The sequence below is a fragment of the Haliotis cracherodii genome, unplaced genomic scaffold, assembly GCF_022045235.1.
Source record: "Haliotis cracherodii isolate W230 unplaced genomic scaffold, xgHalCrac1.p SCAF_6, whole genome shotgun sequence".
NCBI lineage: Eukaryota > Metazoa > Mollusca > Gastropoda > Lepetellida > Haliotidae > Haliotis > Haliotis cracherodii.
The window spans coordinates 15,421,987-15,440,295 of record NW_027266319.1 but is presented as its reverse complement, the minus strand read 5'-3'; the positions used below and the strand labels follow the sequence as shown (position 1 = coordinate 15,440,295).

Genomic DNA, 18,309 nt, shown 5'->3' with positions numbered 1-18,309 from the left:
TGTTTCCTGCAAAGGAAGAGATTATGTAGTACCGGAAGAAAACAAACCACATCAGTGTTCTGATCTATTTGTGTGAAATCGTGCAATAATCGAAATTAAATCAAATATCATGAAGATATTGACATGGAACATAAATGGCATAAGAACTCGCCCTTCAATCAAGGAGGATATCGAATCACTGGACGCTGACATTATTTGCTTCCAAGAAACAAAAGTAACAAGTGAGTTAAATTTGATCGTCAGTTACAGTTCATACCAAGATTTAAGGGGCACTGATCTAACGCAATTCCCCGGGACTGGTTGTTGCCTTTGTTATTGTTTTTTCCCAGTGAGTACCCGGATGTATAGCAGAAATCTAGACTAGTTCGCGACCTCTGCTGCGCCATTCGTAAGCGCATTAGTCACTTGTATGGGTACTAATAAGGGCGTATGGTCACATTGATCAACAAAATGAAATACAGTTTTCGAGATAATATGGAAATGTAGGTATCTTTGTGGGTAGCATCGGTAATGGTGACGAAGTTTTGATAAGTCACTTGCTTGGTAATTTTGCGATTTTCGTTTACACTATTTTGACTTGCAACACAAGGTAAATAATTCACCTGAGCATTGCTTTTTTTATAGTGTGTATTTTTTTTTACTGTCAAATGTGTAACAAATTTATTAAACGTCTAAATATTCAGTTATTTTACAATGTGACTGAAAAACATTTCCATCTGTATTATTATGATAACGAATTCCAAACATTTTGATGTTTAATGTCATCACCAAGAGACTGAAAATGTTACGTTGAGAAAAGTACATTTCTATGTTGTTTGGCTTCTAATCCTACATAATAATCTGTTGTGATGTTTGTAGGCCCTTTTGATCGTCTTAATCAATCTGGACAGATTTTTTAGTCAAAATGACTGAAATATTTACACATTTTATAAATTGCCTGAGAGAATTACATTTTACAAATTGACGGTAATATATACACGCTTACAAAGGAAAAGACCTGTGAAAACAACGTCTATCGCGCATTGAAGAATTTCCCAACCCTAACGTAGAGAAACAAGAACGAATCGGTTCAAATGAAGGAAAACAAAATGCAAATATCATAATTACAACCTACCAAATTTATGTGTATAAATTTTAGGCAGCTTCCTTGTTCGAGGAATTCAGCGTGAATATCCACACAAAGGAACAATATCCCACTCGTCTGCAGATGTACAAAGAAACTTATTCGATGTCATGTGTCTCAGTAACAATCAAATATTTTAAAAGATATATATCGTTTCGGGATATTATAACCCGTGTTCGTTTCTCAACCGATCACTTGTTTCAGGTGTTTTACATAGGTGTCAAGTCTCAATGGTCGGCTGAGAAAGCCCACGTGACAACTATTTTCATAACGTTCACGGTTCCTAAAAAAATCCATTGAGTGATAGATAACAATGATCAATCAATCAACGTATTATAAGTTAACCCTTTGAACAAAGTATGTTGTTTTTACATCGGCACTTCACGCCATGGTATGAGTGTATTCCCTTTGTTTTAGTAAACCTAGACATGTAAACACTCACTCTTGACAAATCCACTGTGCAAATCAACAGTGATTAATCAATCAACGTATTTTCTGTTAATCCTTTGATGACAAGGAACGTTCCGTTGATTTACATAAAAAATAAATCAACTGATCATTCATCTCTTGCTGGGCTTACATAACACACATTTCACCTCACTTCAAACCTGGATTTAGACTGAATAATTACCCCAGACACAATAAATGCCAAATGGGAACCTTTGTCAGGTAATCTAAGTGGTGCTACCACTAATTGTACCTGTAATAAATTCATTAACTGAGCATCAAGTGAATGATGACAAATACACAAGTGTAGGGTTATACGAGAAAACGTGGATGACAACAAGGGAGCACTAATCGTATTATCGACGCAATCCGAAATAAAACTATAACCATCTGGGGTATTTCCAAATGACGACATCCGATGAGCTCCGCTGTTCTTTTTGTCTGCTTGTTTAGGCTGAAGAAATTAATTAACATGCGCCCTTTGTCGAAATCTTTATAGATCACAGTTAACCAATCAGTGTTTATGCAAAAATGCGTAAAACAAATATTGCCTCCAGCCTCCAAGTTTATTAAGCTGTCCTTGCAGACGGTAGCCCAGTCTCTGGTCACGCTCAGTTGCGTTGCGTAACATCCGGGTACTCACGGGGGGAAAAACAATAACAAAGGCAACAACCAGTCCGGGGAATTGGGTTAGATCAGTGCCCCTTTAAATATGAGGTAGATGGGGACAAGACAAAACTGCATTGGCAGCAGTACCACGTGACCTCTATTTGGCCGTGCTCCCTGCGAAGCTGGGTACAGACATCGTGTCATGTCATGGTGTGACTGATGTTACTGTGGATACAGACATGGTTTGACTGTGATGTGACTGTGAGTACAGACATGGTCTGGCTGATGTTACTTTGAGTTCAGACATGGTGTGACAATGGTGTTGCTGTCAGTACAGACATGGTGTGACTGTGATGTGAGTACAGACATGGTGTGACTGATGTATTGTGTGCATGTACAGACATGGTGTGATTGTCATGTTGCTGTGAGTATAGACATGGTGTTACTGATGTATTGTGTGTACAGACATGGTGTGACTGATGTTGCTGTGAATACAGACATGGTGTGACTGATGTTGCTGTGAATACAGACATGGTGTGACTGATGTTGCTGTGAATACAGACATGGTTTTGACTGATGTTGCTGTGGGTACAGACATGATGTGACTGATGTATTGTGAGTACAGACATGGTGTGACTGATGTTGCTGTGAGGACAGACATGGTGTGACTGATGTTGCTGTGAGTACAGACATGATGGTGTGACTGATGTTGCTGTGAATACAGACATGGTGTGACTGATGTTGCTGTGGGTATAGACATGATGTGACTGATGTATTGTGTGTACCGACATGGTGTTACTGATGTTGCTGTGAGTACAGACATGGTGTGACTGATGTTGCTGTGAATACAGACATGGTGTGACTGATGTTGCTGTGAATACAGACATGGTGTGACTGATGTTGCTGTGAATACAGACATGGTTTTGACTGATGTTGCTGTGGGTACAGACATGATGTGACTGATGTATTGTGAGTACAGACATGGTGTGACTGATGTATTGTGGGAACAGACATGGTGTGACTGTGATGTGGGTACAGACATGGTGTGACTGATGTATTGTGGGAACAGACATGGTGTGACTGTGATGTGGGTACAGACATGGTGTGACTGTGATGTGGGTACAGACATGGTGTGACGGATGTATTGTGGGAACAGACATGGTGTGACTGTGATGTGGGTACAGACATGGTGTGACTGTGATGTGGGTACAGACATGGTGTGACTGTGATGTGGGAACAGACATGGTGTGACTGATGTATTGTGGGTACAGACATGGTGTGAAGGATGTATTGTGGGTACAGACATGGTGTGACTGTGATGTTGGTACAGACATGGTGTGACTGTGATGTGGGAACAGACATGGTGTGACATGTATTGTGGGAACAGACATGGTGTGACTGTGATGTTGGTACAGACATGGTGTGACTGTGATGTGGGTACAGACATGGTGTTACTGATGTTGCTGTGAGTACAGACATGATGGTGTGACTGTGATGTGGGAACAGACATGGTGTGACGGATGTATTGTGGGAACAGACATGGTTTGACGGATGTATTGTGAGTTCACACATGATGCGACTGTAGTGATGGGTACCACGAAAAAGACAGTACCATGGTATACCACGGTATCTGATCAAATGCCACGGTACATACCATGGTATTTGTACACACAGAGAAAAGCCTTCATTTTCGCCATTTATACCTTTTTTAAAGCTGCAAACATATACATTCAACACAAAAACAAAATTGTTTAAAGAAACACTTTAATTCATTGAACTGTGAACATTGAACACTGTGAACAGCCACGCAACTACTTTATCTCAAGTTTTTGTGTAAAAACACAAGCATATCAACATGTTTGTCTTTTAGATTTGCACGTTGTGCAGTTGTACTTTTTGGAAGTCGATCTAACAAACATGTTGGTTATTATTTGCTGGGCTGATATCAAAGGATTTACCACATGCTTACTGTTAGTGCTCGTCATAACTTGCGACTTATCAGTCGTGGGACGACTCGTCATGACAGGCCGATGAATGTCGTCTGCTAAAGTGTTTGGGTGATGTCGCCTCATATGAGCGTATAAATTTGAAGTCCCACCACCACCGCATTTCACAATACCTCCACATGTGTTGCATACAGCTAAATTCTCTTCAACAATACTGTATATTTTGCGGGGTTTTTTCAGGCCAAAATACTTCCATACCGAAGCTTTGGCCCTCGCGTTTTTCACGGCCACGAAGTCCGCCATTTTGTTACCAAGCAGACATGCAGTTCACTCTCGAGACGGGATTTGCACAGGAAATTCAAATGAAACATAATTTTCTTTGGAAATTTATTAAATCTGACGTCCTTTACTTTATATTAGTTGTTTTTAAGACACGTACATACAAAAATATTACTTAAACTATGAAGAAACATAATATTCATCATCGGAAATTTCTTTAGCCTACACGGACTCCAGAATTTGCCGAAGTACCGGTATAGTAAGGAAGTTTACTGGTGTGACTGTGATGTGGGTACAGACATGGTGTGACTGATGTATTGTGGGTACAGACATGGTGTGACTGTGATGTGGGTACAGATATGGTGTGACTGTGATGTGGGTACAGACATGGTGTGACTGATGTATTGTGGGTACAGACATGGTGTGACTGATGTATTGTGGGAACAGACATGGTGTGACTGTGATGTGGGTACAGACATGGTGTGACTGTGATGTGGGTACAGACATGGTGTGACTGATGTATTGTGGGAACAGACATGGTGTGACTGTGATGTTGGTACAGACATGGTGTGACTGATGTATTGTGGGTACAGACATGGTGTGACTGATGTATTGTGGGAACAGACATGGTGTGACTGTGATGTGGGTACAGACATGGTGTGACTGTGATGTGGGTACAGACATGGTGTGACTGATGTATTGTGGGTACAGACATGGTGTGACTGATGTATTGTGGGAACAGACATGGTGTGACTGTGATGTGGGTACAGACATGGTGTGACTGATGTATTGTGGGTACAGACATGGTGTGACTGTGATGTGGGTACAGACATGGTGTGACTGTGATGTGGGAACAGACATGGTGTGACTGATGTATTGTGGGAACAGACATGGTGTGACTGATGTATTGTGGGTACAGACATGGTGTGACTGTGATGTTGGTACAGACATGATGTGACTGATGTATTGTGGGAACAGACATGGTGTGACTGTGATGTGGGAACAGACATGGTGTGACTGATGTATTGTGGGAACAGACATGGTGTGACTGTGATGTGGGTACAGACATGGTGTGACTGTGATGTGGGTACAGACATGGTGTGACTGTGATGTGGGAACAGACATGGTGTGACTGATGTATTGTGGGAACAGACATGGTGTGACTGATGTATTGTGGGAACAGACAGGGTGTGACTGATGTATTGTGGGTACAGACAAGGTGTGACTGATGTATTGTGGGTACAGACATGGTGTGACTGTGATGTGGGTACAGATATGGTGTGACTGTGATGTTGGTACAGACATGGTGTGACTGATGTATTGTGGGTACAGACATGGTGTGACTGTGATGTGGGTACAGACATGGTGTGATGGATGTATTGTGGGAACAGACAGGGTGTGACTGATGTATTGTGGGTACAGACATGGTGTGACTGTGATGTTGGTACAGACATGATGTGACTGTGATGTGGGTACAGACATGGTGTGACTGATGTATTGTGGGTACAGACATGGTGTGACTGATGTATTGTGGGTACAGACATGGTGTGACTGATGTATTGTGGGAACAGACATGGTGTGACTGTGATGTTGGTACAGACATGGTGTGACTGATGTATTGTGGGAACAGACATGGTGTGACTGTGATGTGGGTACAGACATGGTGTGACTGATGTATTGTGGGTACAGACATGGTGTGACTGATGTATTGTGGGTACAGACATGGTGTGACTGATGTATTGTGGGTACAGACATGGTGTGACTGTGATGTGGGAACAGACATGATGTGACTGTGATGTGGGTACAGACATGGTGTGACTGATGTATTGTGGGAACAGACATGGTGTGACTGTGATGTTGGTACAGACATGGTGTGACTGATGTATTGTGGGAACAGACATGGTGTGACTGTGATGTGGGTACAGACATGGTGTGACTGATGTATTGTGGGTACAGACATGGTGTGACTGATGTATTGTGGGTACAGACATGGTGTGACTGATGTATTGTGGGTACAGACATGGTGTGACTGTGATGTGGGAACAGACATGGTGTGACTGTGATGTGGGAACAGACATGGTGTGACTGATGTATTGTGGGAACAGACATGGTGTGACTGTGATGTGGGTACAGACATGGTGTGACTGTGATGTGGGTACAGACATGGTGTGACTGTGATGTGGGAACAGACAAGGTGTGACTGATGTATTGTGGGTACAGACATGGTGTGACTGTGATGTGGGTACAGATATGGTGTGACTGTGATGTTGGTACAGACATGGTGTGACTGATGTATTGTGGGTACAGACATGGTGTGACTGTGATGTGGGTACAGACATGGTGTGATGGATGTATTGTGGGAACAGACAGGGTGTGACTGATGTATTGTGGGTACAGACATGGTGTGACTGTGATGTTGGTACAGACATGATGTGACTGTGATGTGGGTACAGACATGGTGTGACTGATGTATTGTGGGTACAGACATGGTGTGACTGATGTATTGTGGGTACAGACATGGTGTGACTGATGTATTGTGGGAACAGACATGGTGTGACTGTGATGTTGGTACAGACATGGTGTGACTGATGTATTGTGGGAACAGACATGGTGTGACTGTGATGTGGGTACAGACATGGTGTGACTGATGTATTGTGGGTACAGACATGGTGTGACTGATGTATTGTGGGTACAGACATGGTGTGACTGATGTATTGTGGGTACAGACATGGTGTGACTGTGATGTGGGAACAGACATGATGTGACTGTGATGTGGGTACAGACATGGTGTGACTGATGTATTGTGGGTACAGACATGGTGTGACGGATGTAATGTGGGAACAGACATGGTGTGACGGATGTATTGTGGGTACAGACATGGTTTGACGGATGTAATGTGGGAACAGACATGGTGTGACTGTGATGTGGGTACAGACATGGTGTGACTGTGATGTGGGAACAGACAGGGTGTGACTGATGTATTGTGGGTACAGACATGGTTTGATGGATGTATTGTGGGTACAGACATGGTGTGACGGATGTAATGTGGGAACAGACATGGTGTGACGGATGTATTGTGGGTCCAGACATGGTGTGACGGATGTATTATGGGTACAGACATGGTGTGAAGGATGTATTGTGGGTACAGACATGGTGTGACGGATGTATTGTGGGTACAGACATGGTGTGACGTATGTATTATGGGTACAGACATGGTGTGACGGATGTATTGTGGGTACAGACAGGGTGTGACGGATGTAATGTGGGAACAGACATGGCGTGACGGATGTATTGTGGGTACAGACATGGTGTGACGGATGTATTGTGGGTACAGACATGGTGTGACGGATGTATTGTGGGTACAGACATGGTGACATGTATTGTGGGAACAGACATGGTGTGACGGATGTAATGTGGGTACAGACATGGTGACATGTATTGTGGGTACAGACAGTTTGCGATGTTACAGGGGACATGCTGGAGGAGCCCGTGGCGGTCGTTGATGGCTACAACTCCTACTTCAGCTTCAGCCGCAAGAAAACCGGATATTCCGGTACGTCTCTTTGTTGACCTGTCTGCAAAATGTACGTCTGTGTCCTGGTCTGGTTTTGAAAAATATTTGCCACCCAGTTCGATTCAAACTGTCATTTGTTTTTGTTCAAATATATTTAATGAGCATTCATACAATTAGTCTTTCCTTATGTTCTGGTATTTCTTAGTTATAAAAAGCAGCAGATGACCAGGGCTGGTGGGGTAGCCTAGCGGTGAAACCGTTCGCTTGTCACGCCGAAGCCCTGGGTTTGATTCCCCACATAGGTAGAATGTGTAAAGCCCATTTTTAGGTGTCCCTCGCCATGATATTGCTGGAGTACCGGTATTGCAAAAAAGCAGCATTAAACCATACTCACACACTCACAAGTGACCATGTATTCTGAAGGCTCTCAAATTTGCTGTGCAAAGTTGCATCCCTTGGATGTGCCCATATCCTGTGATCACGGGTTAGAATCCCATTCTGGTTCCATGCCTTTGCCTGTGGGATTTCTCAAAGTTTATAAACGTCTAAGACCTACTGCTCATCAAGCATCACACACTAAGCATACTAATGACTGAAATACAGTTCAAAGTAGTTTTAACCCAAACTCTCTCACTCGCTAACAAACACTTAGTTCTGTTTAGTGCTGTGCTCTGTATGCCATGCTGTCTGTGATAGGGACAAAGCCATGCTTGTTGATCTTTGTGAATTGGGAAATGTTTAATTCCAATTTGGAAATTTTCATTGACATTTGCTGCGGACTTTGAGCCGCATGTCAGCCTCTGATCAGGTCTAGGTAAATTCCTGTTTGCCCTGTTTCCAGGTGTGGCTACATATTGTCGTGAATCTTGCACTCCTGTCAAGGCTGAGGAAGGCCTCGGCGGGGTCCTGGCCAGTGGGAATGGAGATGTTGGTTGCTATGGTAACCTTGGCTATTATGGTAAAGAAGAACTGGAGTCTTTGGATGCTGAAGGGCGAGCCATTATTACTCAGCACACTGTCAGGTGAGATAAACACCACAAAACACCTATCTATTAGTTGTCCTTAGCTAGTTTGTCATCTGTTCTGAGATGAGTAAGTGTCTGAATGTTCTTTTTGAGTCAGCAGTATTCCAGCTACGTCATGGCAGCCTGCATCTTCCCGAGGCAAGAGAGTTAACTGACTTTAAAAGTCCAGTTTCCACCCTTGCCGAACTTGGCTGGAATTACTGGGCTCGATCGTAGCGCCACAAGTGGCTGTTACCAGTTATGTCCCTTCTAAGTCTCTCCTATGGACCAATCACATTCCACCTCTCGTATCACTTGCATTTGCTTCACACAAAATGGTGGCATCTGGTCCAGCCAAAACGTACCTCAATAATACGAGCCTATTTCGGCAAGGGTGGAAACTGGACTTTTATAGTCAGTTAACTCCCTTACGTCGGCCAGATGGGCAGCCTGTAGTATACAATAATACAAAAGTCATCTTTCAAAAGGAAATGAATATCTGCTTACATGTTGAAACCGGCTTTCGACTCTCATGTCACAATTCTGTAGGGTATTTGACAAATTCTGCAGCAGACAAATGCAAAATCCTGCACAAGTTCTGCACAAAACATGATTTTCTGCAAGATAGGAACAATTCTGCACCAAGTGGGCCTTTCTGCAAAATATTCCGCGACATCAAAATCGTATAATACAATGGCGACTGGAAAGTAATTGATGCTGGGCCAGACAAATCAATAGTTGATAGCATGAGCAACAGTCCATTTCTGCCCATTTGCTAACATAGCTTCATTTTGTTGCCCGATTGGAATGGAACCAAGCTAAATATAGCTGTCCAATCAAATTGCTCTCATGAGCAAGAGAAATTCTGTGCTAGTGACCAGATGTGAAGTGATCCTGAAAACGATGCCATGATGACGAATGGGTCCAAGTAATTTCTCATAGAGAACGGAGAACGGAAGGTCCGGGGTTCGATCCCCGACCGCATCATACCTAAAGACGTTAACAGATGGTACTTGTTGTTACCCTGTCTGGCACTTGGCATTGAGGGGCTAAAACAAGAACTGGTCGGCTCGGAGTCAGTGTACTGTCTGTGACTGGGGTATTCATGTTAAAACTATGGCATGGTATATCAGTGGGCTAGCACTATAAATCGGCATCAGTCAGGACGAGTACAAGCAGCCACACAAACACACACACGTACATGCACGTCGCTATATATGTGCAATAATCTTGGACGCGACGTTAAACCCAATTTCACCTCACTTCATAGAGAACGGTTAGCAGTGTGCCAGTGGTACGTGTAAAAGTACCACTATGTGAGATGTGTATAGGTTAGTTTTGATGATCAATGAGTGACAGTTTATTTCCTCTTATAACTCCCTGGTAGTTATTTACTTCATCCAAATAGTAAAGAGATATGTATTTGTGCAGGAATTCAGAAGGTGAAGTAAAGGATTTGGCAATCATCAACGTGTATGTGCCACGAGTGGACAGTGAGAGAGATGACCGGAAGGAGTACAAACTGCGGTTCCTGACGCTGCTTCAGACCAGGGCGGAGGCTCTCCTCAGAGAAGGAAGGTACGTGACACTGCTTCAGACCAGGCTCTCCTCAGAGAAGGAAGGTACGTGAGACTGCTTCAGACCATGGCAGAGGCTCTCCTCAGAGAAGGAAGGTACGTGAGACTGCTTCAGACCAGGGCGGAGGCTCTCCTCAGAGAAGGAAGGTACGTGAGACTGCTTCAGACCATGGCAGAGGTTCTCCTCAGAGAAGGAAGGTACGTGAGACTGCTTCAGACCATGGCAGAGGTTCTCCTCAGAGAAGGAAGGTATGTGACACTGCTTCAGACCAGGGCAGAGGCTCTCCTCAGAGAAGGAAGGTACGTGACACTGCTTCAGACCAGGGCAGAGGCTCTCCTCACAGAAGGAAGGTACGTGACACTGCTTCAGACCAGGGCAGAGGCTCTCCTCACAGAAGGAAGGTACGTGACACTGCTTCAGACCAGGGCAGAGGCTCTCCTCACAGAAGGAAGGTACGTGACACTGCTTCAGACCAGGGCAGAGGCTCTCCTCACAGAAGGAAGGTACGTGACACTGCTTCAGACCAGGGCAGAGGCTCTCCTCACACAAGGAAGGTATGTGACACTGCTTTAGAACAGGGTGGAGGTTCTTCTCACACAAGGAAGGTATGTGACACTGCTTTAGACCAGGGCGGAGGCTCTTCTCACACAAGGAAGGTACATGACACTGCGTTAGACCAGGGCGGAGGTTCTTCTCACACAAGGAAGGTATGTGACACTGCTTTAGACCCGGGCAGAGGCTCTCCTCACACAAGGAAGGTACATGACACTGCTTTAGAACAGGGCGGAGGTTCTTCTCAGACACAGATGGTATGTGGTTCCTGATGCTAGTTCAGGTCCAGATGGAGTCAAAATAAAGAGTCTCAGAATGGGAGATGTCCCTTTATAATGGTTTTGCTCGTCAAACCATTCCTGAGAATGCTTCATTCTATGTTTTGCATCATTCTCTTGCTGGAATACCCACCCTTCACTGTAGAAAACTTATGTTGTTGGAAGGAGATGTCCCTGTAGAATATCAGAGTACACTGCACTTGTCATGTTACCTTTAAGTACACATAATGGTGGCACCCTACAAAGACACCCCGCCCCAAGATTGAAATTTAGGTTTGTACTTTGGGTGCTGGTAAACTGGTATTTCTGTACCCTTGGTCCACATATTTATACAGTTTGGATGGAGCCACACTGAACTTTCATGAGAAGATAACATTGTCCAAATAGAAATTTCTATGCTCCAAACACCAGTTCAAACGTCGTTCAGGTTTTAGGTTGGTTGGTTGGTGTGTTGTTTAACGCCGCACTCAGCAATATTCCAGCTATATGACGGCGGTCTGTAAATAATCGAGTCTGGACCAGACAATCCAGTGATTAATATCATGAGCATCGATCCACGCAATTGGGATCGATGACATGCATCAACCAAGTCAGCGAGCCTGACCACCCGATCCCGTTAGTCGCCTTTGAAGACAAGCATTGACGCCTTTTAAGGCAAGCATGGGTTGCTGAAGACCTATTCTACCCCGAATCTTCACGGGTATCAGGTTTTAGAAGTGGTGATAGAATTTCTTGTGATTTCTGCCAATCCATTGCAAGCAGACGTGTTCTTTGTGTCTCATTAGAAACATGAACTGTTTTTCTATTAATCATTTCATGCCTAATATTGTCTATGCTCATGCGTCTGTTTCTAGATGCCTATAAACCAAGTCGCCTTCTGTCACTATCCGTCAATTTGTGTGGCCTACCGGCCCCCTCTTTGTGCTCAATTCCATTTTTACACGGTGCACAGTTCATAGTGGAATGTCTGTCCTCTCTGTAATGAGCTCTGCTGATCTGGTTCCTTGATTGTATAATTCAGAAATAATGTTTTTTTCTTCCAAAGCTGCCATTTTCACAGTGGTCTTGTTTGACGTCTGCTAGCTTGTTTACCAAGGGAGACAAACTGGTCATACTTTACAAATAGGACATGCAGAGTTGTCTCCCTTGAAACAAAGTCAGAATAAGTTCTACATAACGTTTGATATGGTAAATATTGTTGGCCAAAATGGGATGAAAATTTTTCAATAATTTCAGATCAAACTATGATAAAGAATTTGTTACTTTGTAGCAGAAGGGGAAAAAATATCATCAGTGATACAATCCAAAATGATCAATCTATTAATAAATACAGAGCTCCAGATAAGCTTTTGGTGTTGTTAGTATTTTACCCATGCATTTTAAAATCACTGCGTATCAGCTATTCTATCTGGGTTTTCAAATTTCTGTTACCCACTAGTTTTTACACATGTTGGTATTTAAGTTAAATATTTAAAAACTCTATTCATCTAGTCCCTGCAAACTGGTCTTGTGTGGATTCGAGAGCTTTATAGGACTCAAAAATACCACGATACTTCCACAAGAAAGTGTGATGGCAAATGATCATGATGTAACTGTCATCGTGGAGTTTGGCAAGGTTGACGGATTGCCCGTTTATAATTGCAAAATAAGTTGCTGATTTGCCAATCGAATACGCAGGGTTACTTCACAATATCTTGAATATACGCACACATTTTATTTTTGTAGCGTATCTGTAATGTTCGTTGCGTATTTGATACGCTTGGATATTATTTTACTACGTATTTCTGCATTTCTGATGCGTATTTTATGCAGATATGAAGCTTATCTGGATCTCTGTAAATAGCAGTCAAATTTGCAGATGTGATAAAGATTGTTTTGTGTTTTAGTTACGTGATTGTTCTTGGGGACATCAACACATCACATCGGATGATTGACCATTGTAACCCTGACAGCGAGGTGAGTTGGTGTTGGAGGTCATATATTAGTTGTTACATTTCTTATCACCAGATTGGTCGGTCAGCATCTTGGTTAATTATATTTTTATGCACATCAGAGGTAATTGCTTTCTCAGAGACAGCACTGAAAATAGCAATCATCTAAACCATCATGAAAGTCAAATCATCCTCTATTTATGAGTGAGATACGAGGGGTGTATTCATGAGTGAGATACGAGAAGTAGTATTTATGAGTGGGATACTAAGGGAGTATTTATGAGTGAGATACGAGGGTGCATGTATGAGTGAGATACGAGGGTGCATGAATGACTGAGATACGAGGGTGCATGTATGAGAGATACGAGGGTGCATGTATGAGAGATCCGAGGGTGCATGTATGAGTGAGAAATGAGGGGGTTTATTTATGAGTGAGATACGAGGGGGGGTATTTATGAGTGACATACGAGGAGGTGTATTTATGAGTGACATACGAGGGGGTTTATTTATGAGTGACATACGAGGGGGTGTATTTATGAGTGAGATACGAGGGTGAATGTATGAGTGAGATACGAGGGGGTGTATTTATGAGTGAGATATGAGGGGGTGTATTTATGAGTGAGATACGAGGGGGTGTATTTATGAGTGAGATATGAGGGGGTGTATTTATGAGCGGGATACAAGGGGGTGTATTTATGAGCGGGAAATGAGGGGGTGTAGTTATGAGTGAGATATGAGGGGTGTATTTTTGAGTGATAAACTAAGGGTGTATTTATGAGTGAGGTACAAGGGTGGATGTATGAGTGAGATATGAGGGATGCTTTCATGAGTGAGATACAAGAAGGTGTATTAATGAGTGGGATACGAGGGGGTGTATTTATGAGCGGGATACGAGAAGGTGTATATATGAGTGAGATACGAGGGGGTGTATTTATGAGTGAGATACTCATGATACTAGGGGGTGTAATTATGATTGGGATACCTGGGGTGTATTTATGAGTGAGATACGATGTGTGTATTTATGAGTGAGATCCAAGGGGTGTATTTATGAGTGAGATCCAAGGGGTGTATTTATGAGTGAGATATGAGGGGTGTTTTTGTGAGTGAGATATGAGGGGTGTATTTAGGAGTAAAATACAAAGAATTGTATTTATGAGTGAGATACGAGGGGGTGTATTTAGGAGTGAGATATGAGGGTGTAATTATGAGTGAGATACGAGGGGTGTTTTTATGAGTGAGATATACGAGGGGTGTAATTATGAGTGAGATACGAGGGGTGTATTTTATGAGAGAGATATGAGGGTTGTTTCTATGAGTGAGATACGAGGGGTGTAATAATGAGTGAGATACGAGGGGTGTATTTATGAGTGAGATATGAGGAGTATATTTATGAGTGAGATACGAGGGGTGTTTTTGTGAGTGATATAAGAGGGGTGTATATCTTGTTGATATGAAGTACTGGTATGAGACACAAAGCAAAATCCTGTATGCAGTCTTCACTTTTCCCTCCTGTTTATGACCCATGAAGATCCGGGGTAGAATAGGTCTTCAGCATCCCATGCTTGCTGTGAAAGGCGACTATACTTGTCGTAAGAGGCGACTTGAGGGATTTGGTGGTCAGGCTCGCTTACTTGGTTGATGCATGTTGTCGTATCCCTAAAGCGTAGATCGATGCTCTTGATGTCAATCACTGGATTGTCTGGTCCAGACTCTCTTATTTACAGACTGCCGTCATGTAGCTGGAATATTGCAGAGTGCGGTGTTAAACAACAAACAAATCCTCACACTTACTGCATTTGTGTTAGCTGTTTGGTGTTTGTATTTCTCAGGAATTTAACCTTCGACCTGACCGTCAATGGCTGAACCGGTTCTTGTGGAGTGAAGGTCAAGATTCATCCCTTGAGGTCAAGGATGAACAAGAGCTGCTTCAAATTTCTACACCTGATACAAAAAGTGGACAGTTTATAGATTCCTTTCGGTACTTTTACCCTGACCAGGAAGACGCTTTCACCTGCTGGTGCACCCTGACGTCATCACGAGTCACCAACTACGGCACCAGGCTTGACTACATCCTTGGAGATGCAGGTCTGGTCAAAAGCAGCCTGAAGGCTTGTGTCCAGATGGTAGAAGTGCAGGGATCAGACCACTGCCCGGTGAAGGCAGAGTTCAGCCTAGACGGTGTTCCAGCCAGGAAAGCACCACCGTTGTGTGCCAAGTACATGCCAGAGTTTGCCGGGAAGCAGCAGAAACTATCTTCCTTCTTTGTCAAAGCCGCCAAGAAGGAATCGGTAAATGCTTCTGAAGAAGTCATAGAACTGAGCAGCTCTCAGAGCTCTCAAGAGTCAAACAAAAGTGTTGATTCCAACACTGAGAGGAAGAGACCAATGGAGGATTCTGGGAAGCCTACAGGAAAGAAACCCAAACTTGAGTCCAAGAAATCTTCTGAAGAAGGAAAGCAGGCCAACTTGATGAGCTTTTTCAGAAAAAAGCAAAGTTCCCAAACCAAACCTGAACCTGCGAAAGAAAAGTCAACTAACGAACGGAAATCCTCTGATATAACAAATGGGAATAAGATCGGAGACAATGACAGGATAGTCGATAAGAAGCCTGTCGATGCTTCTGAGAAACCGGTAAAATCCACAGACACAAAAGCTGAAACAGGGAAGTCCTCCAGTGCAGCATGGAAGGGCCTCCTCGGGGGGCTGGGCAAGCCACCATTGTGCAAGGGCCATAAGGAAGCCTGTGTGATGCGGATGGTGAAGAAGGATGGTCCGAACAGATTCAGACAGTTTTATGTGTGTGCACGAGCTGAGGGTCACAGCGGAAACCCAGAGGCACGATGCGAACATTTCGAATGGTTAGACAAAAATAAAAAAAAGAAGTAATGATTCCTATTTGAGGAATATATATTTCCTATACGCCGCTTTTAGCAATATCACGGCGGGGGACACCAGAAATGGGCTTCACACATTGTACCCATGTCGGGAATAGAACCCAGGCCTTCGGCGTCACGAGCTTTAACCACTAGGCTACCCGACCGCCCTCCTATTTGAGATGAAAGGAACCTAAATTCTGATTAAAATAACAATATTTTATATGTTCTTTACACCTTTTCTGCAGAAGGAACATATGGAGAGGGGTGTTTGATAGTAATAAGTAAATAAAATGTCATTATTTATGAGGGACGGTCAGGTAGCCTAGTGGTTAAAGCGTTCGCTTGTCATGCCGAAAAGCTGGGTTCAATTCCCAACATGGGTACAATGTGTGAAGCCCATTTATGGTGTCCCCCGTCGTGATATTGCTGGAATATTGCTAAAAGCGGCATAAAGCCACACTCACTCACTCATCATTTATGAATCAGAGTTTCAGATTCCAGTGCTAAGACAACCAGGTGACAGAGTGAATGGAAATTGTTTTAAAGATATACATTTATCATTATGTTGATTGACAATTTTTTTATACCATCATCAAAGAAGTGCAGTTGTCCAAATACATTACCACAGATATGTTAGAGACTGAAGTGAATAAATTTTTATACAGAAACATTTAAGTTGGTGTTTCATTGTGTACTAGTAGTATGCCAATTATGAGAGCTGTTCATTCTCAGGAAATTGTTTGTGTGGACAGCCACTCATGGTTGGACTTGGCACACACGTTTTAGCTCATCTGTTTTCTTGTTACTTGAGGCCGCCTCCGTAGTCTAGTGGTAGAGTGTCTGCTCGGAGAGCAGAAGGTCCGGGGTTTGATCCCCGGCCGCGTCATACCAAAAAACGTTAAAAGATGGTACTTGTTGTTACCCTGTCTGGCGCTCGGCATAAAGGTGCTAAAACAAGGACTGGTTGGCTCGGAGTCAGTATACTGTGTCTGAGTGGGGTATTCATGTTAAACTGTGGCATGGTATCTCAGTGAGCTAGCACTATAAATCGGCATTAGTTCGGACTAGTACAAGCAGCCACACACACACGTGCATGCATGTCACTATATAAGTGCAATAATCTTAGACGCGACATTAAACCCCATTTCACCTCACCTACTATTTCTCACCTCTTGTTACTTGACATCTCTGGCAATTATGGCATTGATCAGGTCTTTGATCAGGTCTTTGAAAGGCATTTAGAAGTGATACTCATAAGGATGAGAATACATGGATGTCAACTTCTTTATTATGAGGAAGACAACGTTTCGGAGTGTATGATCACCTGATCATGCTGATGAAGGAGTGAGCATATACTCCAAAATGTTGTGTTCCTCATCATAAAGAAGATGACATCCATATATTCTCTTCCTTATATGGCATTGATGCTTCTTTGATGATCACTGAACGGATGTCAATGAAAGTTGCAAACAGAAATCAGAAATCACATCTTATTCTTAACAGCCATATTAACAATTATAAACATGTAATTTGAGTTTGGTAGACGATGAAGTGTGTAAGTGTGAACATTTATGTCCCAGTGTTGCCATCATTATCATCAACCATTACTTTTGATGGTTACTGATTATGTAAGCTGTGATAGTTATTGATAATGTAAGCTGTGATAGTTATTGATAATGTAAGCTGTGATAGTTATTGATAATGTAAGCTGTGATAGTTATTGATAATGTAAGCTGTGATAGTTACTGATAATGTAAGCTGTGATAGCTACTGATGATGTAAGCTGTGAAAATTATTGATAATGTAAGCTGTGATAGTTATTGATAATGTAAGCTGTGATAGTTACTGATAATGTAAGCTATGATAGTTACTGATAATGTAAGCTGTGAAAGTTATTGATAATGTAAGCTGTGATAGTTACTGACAATGTAAGCTGTGAAAGTTATTGATAATGTAAGCTGTGATAGCTATTGATAATGTAAGCTGTGAAGGTTATTGAAAATGTAAGCTGTGATAGTTATTGATAATGTAAGCTGTGAAAGTTATTGATAATGTAAGCTGTGATAGTTACTGATAATGTAAGCTGTGATAGTTACTGATAATGTAAGCTGTAATAGCTACTGATAATGTAAGCTGTGATAGTTATTGATAATGTAAGCTGTGATAGTTATTG

At 42.7% G+C, this 18,309-nt stretch overlaps 1 protein-coding gene across 1 annotated transcript; it reads left to right on the top strand.

Moving 5' to 3' along the window:
- Positions 1-41: 41 nt before the first annotated feature.
- LOC139445365 (DNA-(apurinic or apyrimidinic site) endonuclease 2-like) lies at positions 42-16,804 on the top strand. The gene is made up of 6 exons (XM_071226500.1): positions 42-221; positions 7,874-7,957; positions 8,760-8,940; positions 10,354-10,500; positions 13,217-13,286; positions 15,091-16,804. Exons 1-6 carry the CDS (start codon positions 110-112, stop codon positions 16,144-16,146), a joined length of 1,650 nt encoding a protein of 549 aa, XP_071082601.1. The 5' UTR covers positions 42-109; the 3' UTR covers positions 16,147-16,804.
- Positions 16,805-18,309: the final 1,505 nt, after the last annotated feature.